The sequence below is a fragment of the Amborella trichopoda genome, chromosome 11, assembly GCF_054954075.1.
Source record: "Amborella trichopoda isolate Santa Cruz 75 chromosome 11, AtrichopodaSantaCruz75HAP2 v2.0, whole genome shotgun sequence".
Lineage (NCBI taxonomy): Eukaryota > Viridiplantae > Streptophyta > Magnoliopsida > Amborellales > Amborellaceae > Amborella > Amborella trichopoda.
The window spans coordinates 45,899,900-45,909,096 of record NC_142346.1 but is presented as its reverse complement, the minus strand read 5'-3'; the positions used below and the strand labels follow the sequence as shown (position 1 = coordinate 45,909,096).

General features: G+C 35.3%; 1 protein-coding gene and 1 pseudogene across 3 annotated transcripts; one reads left to right on the top strand and one right to left on the bottom strand.

Annotated features, from left to right (window-relative positions):
- Positions 1-1,300: 1,300 nt before the first annotated feature.
- On the bottom strand, positions 1,301-3,384 carry LOC105421746 (putative pentatricopeptide repeat-containing protein At5g40405 pseudogene; annotated as a pseudogene). Its single transcript, XR_016043688.1, has one exon. The product of XR_016043688.1 is annotated as a putative pentatricopeptide repeat-containing protein At5g40405 pseudogene (transcript).
- On the top strand, positions 2,012-8,306 carry LOC110006406 (uncharacterized). 2 transcript variants are annotated; one of them, XM_088851000.1, is made up of 5 exons: positions 2,012-6,462; positions 6,561-6,966; positions 7,043-7,207; positions 7,334-7,759; positions 7,858-8,306. In XM_088851000.1, exons 4-5 carry the CDS (start codon positions 7,550-7,552, stop codon positions 8,101-8,103), a joined length of 456 nt encoding a protein of 151 aa, XP_088707126.1. In that variant the 5' UTR covers positions 2,012-6,462; positions 6,561-6,966; positions 7,043-7,207; positions 7,334-7,549; the 3' UTR covers positions 8,104-8,306. The 2 variants fall into 2 exon arrangements, with proteins under 2 accessions (XP_088707126.1, XP_088707127.1); XM_088851001.1 differs by having other exon boundaries at positions 3,714-6,462; positions 7,341-7,759.
- The last annotated feature ends 891 nt before the right edge of the window (positions 8,307-9,197 follow it).

Sequence of the window (9,197 nt, the reverse complement as noted above, 5' to 3'; positions counted from 1 at the left end):
AAATCTAGATCCAAAACTATAAACCGGATCTAAATTAGTTCCAATTTTGTATATTATAAAGTTAAAATATAATTATATAAGTTAAAATAATTATATTATATATATAAATAAACGAATACATTTTAACAATAGTTATATATAAAATAATATATATTATTTTAAAAATCTAGGTAAGATCCGAATCATATCAACCTAACCCAAATCTGACCCAAATTACTATTCGGACCTAGATTTGGATTCAGATCCGAATTTTGGATCCAAATCTTAGATCCATACCCAGATCTTGATAGGATCCAAATTTCGAGTTTCGGATCTGAATCAGGTGAATTCTTAGCTATTCACTCATATAACTATCATGGTAATTTTAGCAAGTGCCTGTAATTTTCTTAGTACATCGAGTTTCACAAAAAAATAATAATAATGAAGTAATCGTGTATACTCTCAGGAAAACGCAATCCACTTTCCGCCACGGGTGAAAAATGTCCTTGGACGAATTTATTGGATCCGAAAATTTGAAATCCACTTAAGAGTAACGAAATGATAAATTTTTTTTTTTTAAAAGAAAAAACAATATTTGAGTTCTCTAACGTAGAGATCTTGCCCTCCAAAAATTGGATGTTTAGTCTTTGAGACGTTATTTTTCAAGATTGAGTATGAGATTTGAATTTTTCTTCATTTTCTTTGGTCGAGGTTGATTACGTAATCTCAAAATACTCTTAACAGGCTTTGCCAGAGGGAGTAAGTGGACAGTACGCTCCGGCGGTAGCAGGAAATCATTTGAGAATTCTATATAAATGAATACTGGAAAATAAGTACGAATTTCACATATAAGAAGTCAAATGATTTGTGGTAGTTACCACAAAATATTTATGCAGTAAATAGAAAAGGTCAGCCAAGAGGAGAAAAAATAATAAATAAATAAATTGACTGAATGAAGAGAAAACATAGAAACTAAAAGGGAGAATTCACTCAAGGATAAAACCTTCAACGTCCCTTATACAGGCAAAGTGTTTAAAACTGGACCACGAGCTATGAAGAGTTTAAGTATATTTCTCTTTTTTCACTTTATTCATGTTTAATTCTTTTGTCGATCCCAAATAGTTGGGATAAGGTTTAGTAGATGATTCAATACTTTCTCTCTCTTTTCATTTTTTTCATAATTATATTCTTTTCTTTCATGTGACTGATTGATTGTCCTCTAGCTAATTGATTCAAAGGATAAGGTTTGAAACAAGGATCTTTCATGAGGTCAGCCATCATAATTCTCAGCCAAGCTATGACATCTGATCAAATTCTTATATTGTGCACAAGTAAATGTCTTTTATTGTTATTATCTTTTGTTTACCAATAATCCTTGCAAGAGCAAGCCCCATATCTAAAATGGTGAAACCTACTTTTATCCCTCACAATAATTTCTCTCTTATACTTCTTGGATAAGAACTTAATGAAAACATGGCAATCACTACATATTCTGAGGTTCTTCACCACCCTTATAACACTTCCAGGCTCTGTGCTCATTAGGCCAAATGCAATGGCCAGCTTCTCACTGTGATACCTGACTGCACTCTCCTTCTCCTCCTCTTCAATGTCATGTAAAACTGGCTCGGTTTTCGCTTCGTAGCCAATCTCTCTCACACCCCAATTTATTTCATCCAAAAACGCGCTTATTTGCGCAAATTGTGGGTGCGACGAGTCTCCGACTGTGAATTCGTGAACAGCATTGCTCACCTCGATCAAGCTACAACCCGGAGTTTTCCTGACTCCTCTGTCTCTCATTTCCTTCCTAATAGCATCAACATCATCCCAATTCTTCCTACAAGCATACACATTTGACAGGAAGACATAGTTTCCCCCATCTCGAGGGTCCAATTCTAAGAGTCTCTTGATCATTCTCTCACTTAGTTCGATGTCTTTGTGGACCTCGCAAGCATGAAGTATGCTCCCTAGCACAACTGGGTTGGGCTCGACAGGCATTGTCTCAATGAGCACAATGGCTTCTTTCAAGAGCCCTGCTCGAGCCAAAAGGTCAACCATGCACCCATAGTGCTCGACCTTAGGCTCTATCCCATACTCATCTCTCATGAGAGAGAAAAGCCCCTTCCCCTCATCGACCAAACCGGAGTGGCTACACCCAGATAGGAGCCCCACAAAGGTGACCCCATCAGGCTTAATATTGCACTCTCTCATTCTATTGAAAGCATCTATGGCCTCTAAGCCATATCCATGCATTGCCAACCCTGATATAATTGAATTCCAACTGAAAATATTCTTGTGGGGCAATTCTTTGAAGATTTGTAAAGCAATATCTAAGCTCCCACACTTCAAATACATGTCTACAAGAGCTGTACCTAATACCACATCAATCTTGAACCTCTTGTGTCTCATATAGGCATGGATCCATTTTCCCATGTCCAAAGCACCCAAATGAGCACAAGCTGATAACAAGCTAACCAATGTGACCTCATTAACTCTCACTCTCTCAACTTGCATCTGGTGAAACAATGAGAACGCATCAGTAAAGTCCCCAGTGTGGACATAACCAGATATCATAGTGTTCCAAGTTATCGAATTCCTTGAATCCATGGCATCGAACAACTCTTTCGCCCATGCAAGGATACCAGATTTGCAATATCCGGTGATCATGGTGTTCCATGAAACCATGTCTCTCGCCGGATTCCTGTCAAAAATCTGGCGAGCAGCCTCCAAATTGCCAGATTTACAGTAACAATCGATCATGGCATTCCATGATACATTGTTTTTTTTATTCATTCCCTTGAAAATCTCGAGTGCTAGTTCGACATGGCCATGTCGGCTATACGCCATGATCATCGCATTACAAGCCACCACATCTCTCTCTCGCATTCTCTCAAACACTTTGTGAGCAGAACCTAAATCTCTGTTTTTTGCATACATGTCTAAAATGGTAGTTTGCAAATGTCCATCATAATCAAAACCCATCTTCAAAATCGTATTATGAATGCTCTGCCCCACAACAATTCCATTAGATGCAGCGCATGCTCTAAGAACCATCAAAAATGTGTTATTATCCGGACACATTTCGCTACTGAGCATCCTTCTAAAGAAAAACACGGCATTCCCTAGAGACCCACATTGTATAGAAGCTCTAATCATGAAGTTAGATAGAGAAAGAGTTGGGTTCTGGTTGTAAACAAGAGAAACGTAGTGCAAATGGTGAAGATTCAAACATGAAGTCAAGAAATTGGCAATCAAATGGTGGGTTTTGGAGAGCTGGTTTATGATTATCTGAGAATGGATTTGATGGAGTTGGTTGAGAGTTAATGGAACCTGCAATAGGGACAGAAGATGGCCCACTAAATACGATTTTGAAGGTTTTGAGAGAAAAGAGTGCATTAAACTGCTCATGGGAGAAGTAAAGAAGGGATGTGAAAAAATGGTTCATGTCCATACGGGATTGAATGAATTTCAAGATGTATAATTTGGTGACTTTTTAGGTCAATTAGCTCAGATGGGAAATCCGGTGATTTTGAAAGGAATTGCAGTGATTTCCAATGTGGAAAATTTGGTGATTTACTTTTAGAAGGATACTAATTGACCGGTGATTTTGAGTAGGGGAGGCGATTGGTTTAAAAAAGGGTTCCCGGATCCTTCACCCCAACAGAACAATCCAAATCGGCGAATTGGAGTTTCAGATCAGGAATCGGCTAAATTAGGATTCGGCTTTAAAAAAATTTAAAAAAATTATTAAAAATTATTACATATATTATTTTTTGAAAAAATTACGTAAGAATCTGTTATACTTTATGTTATTACGAATATACCTAATAGTTTTCGTTATTTCAGTTGTATCCGATTTTTATCTTCTATAATGTTATTTTTAAAAAAAGACTTTACCCTTTTTCGGACGTTGAACATCCGAATTTGCGGGTTTTTCGGATGTTCAACATCCGAAAATGGCAAGTTAAAACATTTAATTTGGTATTTTCGGATGTTCAACATCCGAATTTATGGTATTTTCGGATGTTGAACATCCGAAAGCAGCGCGACAGTAAACTTAACCTTCGTCTTCCCTATTTTCTGCGTTTTTAGTCACTGGTTCAGTGTTCTTGCTGTGTGAGTGCTTTTGTGCGCCTATTTGATCTCTCATTGGTAAATAATAGTAGATAGTTCATAAATTTTGATTTTCAACAGTGTACATCTTTGACATACAACATTTCTTGGATTTTGAAGCCATTTCACAGAGTGAAGGTATGTGGGTCGATTTTTTATATTTAGATTGCCACTTGATTTTTTGTTAGGATCTATACTCAAGCATAGTAGTAATTTCTTCTGAATTTAGTATAGATTGAATTAATTTGTGTCTCTATTGTGATTGAATTAGATTTTTAAAATTTGTGGGTTTTGAGAACTTGGAATAATTTTTTTTAATTTGGGAGTTTATACTCTTAATAGCACAGAATAATTGGATCTATGCTTATTGGATGTGTTTCTTTCATATTGTGGTTTTGAACCAAATAAGACCTCATGCTGTCCTTGACGTCTTTGTTGCTCCTGTTTATCAATAGATAGGTGACCATATTATTGACTTTAATCTGTTGCTTGTATTATAAGTAGCATTGTTCTCTGTTATGAAAACAATAATTTGATTGTTTCTTGAAATTGAATTTTTTTTTTGTTAATGGAGTCATTAGGCTATCTATAAATCAAATTCTTCAGTTTTTTATTGAACTGCTTAGTTTTTTAATGGTTTGGTTACTGAGCTAATATGAATTCTTTGTTTTTGAGGGGATGATTTAGTTGCTCATGAAAGTTGGATTCTTGTCTTTACAGTGAAATGATTAGTTGCTTATCAATGTTGAATTCTAGTGAAATGATTTAGTTACTCATAAAAGTTGAATTCTTCGGTTTTTGGACGAGGATGGTTACTTGGAAGGGGACTACTGTGTTTTTATTTGTTTATCCATCTAGGGTTTGGTTATTGTTTAGCTAAGGTCCATTGAATTGGACTCAATGTAGTGTTTCATGTGGTTTTGTATTTGCGACTGATAAAAGAAGTGGATGAGGATTGTGCATATCTGGTTAATTATGGGGTCTATGTACTAGTTCTTCAAGTACATATATTAAAATAGATTTAAGAATGGGGTCTCCTTTGCTTTTTTCACTTGGTTTTTGGGTGATATTGGATGGTGCATGGGATAGTTTTTCTTTATAATAGGTGATGAACTGGATAGGAGACTGCTTTTGCGCTTTAGGTAATTATGAAAGTTGTTTAGTGGTTTTAGCTTGAAGAGCTTGAATTGGATTAAACTATGGATGTCTATGCTTCTCTCTTTATTTTGTGGATTTGGGTGATTAAAGATGGTAAACTGGGTCGGGATGGTTTATTCAGCTAATAGAGATGGTTTCAAGCAGCGAACAAAATTCATTTTGAGTAAAAAAATTGATCAAGTGGGCAAGTTTTATAAATTGAAAACTTGGATAATGTTTTTTTTTTTGTTTTTTTCGTTGTGTATAATTTTTTGTGTTGATTTGACAATGACAATGTTCCTTTCTAATGTAGTGCCATTATGGCATACTTAGGTGATGAGCTGGGTTGGATTCCCATTATAGTTGTTTTCTACATAATTCTTCATAAAAAATTTTAAGAACTCTTTGAATTCTTTTTAGTTACCTGTTTGACTCAAAGAATCAATTCTTTTTTTGGCCACCATGTTCACTTATTGATTTCAATTTTCAAGTATATGATCCTGAGTTGGACTAACATAGCAATCTCATTTTAGCACTTTTCTTCTTTCATCAATGGATTTATCTACCTTTATCTAGTCTTCTTTGTTTTTGGGTGGTTGGATATAATGAAGTTTTGACAGAGCAAATCTTTAACTACCAGTAATTAGAAAACCACTGGGCCAACTAGAGACTTTCCCAAGTTGGCCTAGGCCAGCTAGAGACTTTAATTCAATTTCAAGAAACAATCTATTTTTCCGTTTATTAATAGCATATCATTATTGTTTTATTGTTATCCAGTTAAGTTTTGTATATGTAACCTTATGATTAACATGGTGACCATATGAGATTTCAGTGAATATGAATCGTGTACATCCTGATGGAGGATATCTAAGAGGTCCTCTGAACCCTAGTTTGCTGCAACTTCATCCGGAACATGCATCATATTTTATATGGGAAGGACATGTATATGCATATATTCATCTACCCATTATATTAATTTGTTATTTTTCAATAAATTGTAGTCAGGTTCAAACATCCTATGAGAAGTATACGTATATGTAATGGACTAATATGTTGTCTATTTGTTGTATTTCAGGAGAAACAAAAAATTAGAATTGATAAGAAGACTTATCAAATAAATGAATGGCATCTAATATAAGAGCAAGTTTAATTAGTAAACACGTCTGTGATGGGTGCACTATCTATTATTCAGCCAGGCCGAATTGATCATCCTTTGGTCTCAGCTAATGTAAAGAGGTGACGTTCTGAGACCAATACATTCCATTACAACATTCATATTGATGAGATGACACCGATGCTATTTGATATATATGAGATATTCGGACTGGTTGTAGATGGCGAGCCAGTTATATGTCGTCCTATCAGTAACTTGCTAGAATAGATAGAAGGCAATTTGGGTATAGTCCCTGATGGCAACCTGTCAGTCCGAAGGCATACATGGTTGAAGAGGAATTTTAGAGAATTACCACCTGATGCAATCGATGTTCAAGTTTATAGATATACTCGAACATATCTGCTCTTCCTTATCAGCATCACCATATTCGCTGATGCATCAGTTTCAACAGTGCCAAAAAGGTCCTTGCAATTTTTGAAGATATTGAGGGAGCTAACAGATATGCTTGGGGTGCTGCAGCCTTTGCATTCCTCTATGCTGCAGCCTTTGTATTCCTCTATCGCTCTCTTGGAAAAGCTTGTACTTTCCAGCGAAGACATTTTAGTGGTTCAACCACTCTCATGCAGGTAACTTTTTTTAACGCAATAGTGTAGACTGCTTTCCTAAAATATTTAATACTTATCATATCTTAATTTATTGCAGTACTGGTCGTATGAGCATATTATGCATATGAGGCCCATACCGCATAGTATCTCTCCAAATATGCCTAGGGCCAAAAGATGGGAGCCACCGAAGAATTATCATGGCAATCCACATAACCTAATGCTTTCCATCGGACAAGAATTTGATAACCTCAAACCTAATGAGGTTAGTGTATAATTTGATATTGATTACTTTCAAATATATTTAAGTATTTATTATTATTTTTATTGACTGATTGCATATCATATAAGATATGGAATCGCTATTTCAAGCCTGATGAGGTCATTTCAGATGACAGGCAGGAGGCATATTAATCTGCAATGTGCATACGACACTCATATTTGATGATATTGATGAGCCATACATGCCAAATCATGTACACCGGCAATTTGGAGCTAAACATGGCATTCCTATAAATCTAAGAGGTCTAGCAGATAAGGTGGACAACCAGATTGACGAACTGTGAATGCAAACAAAATCCAACACTGGTTGACTCGCCATGATCGCATGATGCCTGATATTGAAGAAGATACCAACAATGGGTTGCCCTCAGAGGAGTACAATGCCTGGTACAACCTAGTGTTTCATCCTATAATGCATAATGTCGCTAACCTACCCAAAGACATATTGCAACCTCATAATAAGGAAAAAGAAGATGTGGTTCTTGCTCATGAACCATGGTATATAATGAGCCCTCGAGGTTATGAGGACCAGTTGGTATGTTTATATTGATCTACAAATTTTATAGTCTTGTACTTAGCTATTAGTTCCATGAAATTATTTAAATATATTAATTACTTATCTTGTTTTTACAGGTTAGTGCAGTTCAGGTATCTACAATCATGTTAACAGAGGCACTTACACTTAAACAAAAGTGGTATCCTGAAGTTTATAATTGCGTTAACAACGCATTTGAAACGTTGCCTAAGTTTGTGCCTGTGGATATGGATGACATAGAAGCCAGGATGGAAAATTTACAACGTGAATATAATGACGAAGGTGTACCTGACGTGGCTGGACATGATGTAGTGGTGAAAGTAGTCGGGCAGCAAAAGACCTAGCTCCATCCACAAAACTTGCAGTTTAGGATCGCATAAGATATACTACACAAAAGAAACAGTAACAGTCTAAGAGAAAGGGATCAGTGTAATGAGGGTTTGACCTTTGTAATGTATTAGAACACTTGGTCATTATAACCGTTGTAATGTATTGGTCATTTTGATCCACCCAATTTGTTGAATGAATATTGTTAAGTAGAATTTGGTTAAGTCATTCTACTTTCGTTTAAATCTTTCTTGGCACGGTTTGCCTTCGTCTCAAGATCGGCAAACGACTTTCTACTTTTATTTAAGTCTTTTAAAAGAATCCCATAGGAATATTTCTCTTAGCAAAACAAATCTTGATTTACGATATGGGTGCAATTTGTATAGAACCGAAGCTCTAAACAATCAAAGTAAAACGCGCCTTCAAATAGTGTCGAGAAAGGTGATTTCAATATTGGAAATCATTCTGATAGCCTTAAAATATATTTTCATCTTTATTTATAAAATTTAAGGCTTGAAAAATAGTGTAGATCGAGCAAATCTATGACAACTTGAAAATTTTGAAAAATGACAGTCCAAAAATGCGTTATAAGATGCACTATTTCCAAAACATGAAATCCATTTTTTTCTCATGTCCATGCATCTTGATGTCTAGATGATCAATTTGAGGATATATGGACATCAAAACGACCTCTTCTAGTGTTATTTTTAAGGTAAGCTCTAATTTAATTTTTTTAGAGCCAAGGCTCTATATTCATATACATTTAGGATGTTCAACATCCAAAAATATCAATTTTTTGGATGTGCAACATCTGAAAATGATTTCCGATGTTGAACATTCAAAAAAGTGATATTTTCCGATGTTCAACATCCGAAAATATCAAGTTTTTGGATGTGCGACACCCGAAAATTATTTCGGATGTCCAACATCTGAAATATTGAACATCCGAAAATATCACTTTTTTAGATGTCCAACAACCGAAATCATTTTCGGATGTCGCACATCCAAAAAATACTTCTGATTAGAAAATAACAAAAACACCCATACAAGTTACAAATGTATTTAGATCATTTAATATTGGGTGTAGTTTGTATAAGACCTTCTGATTACA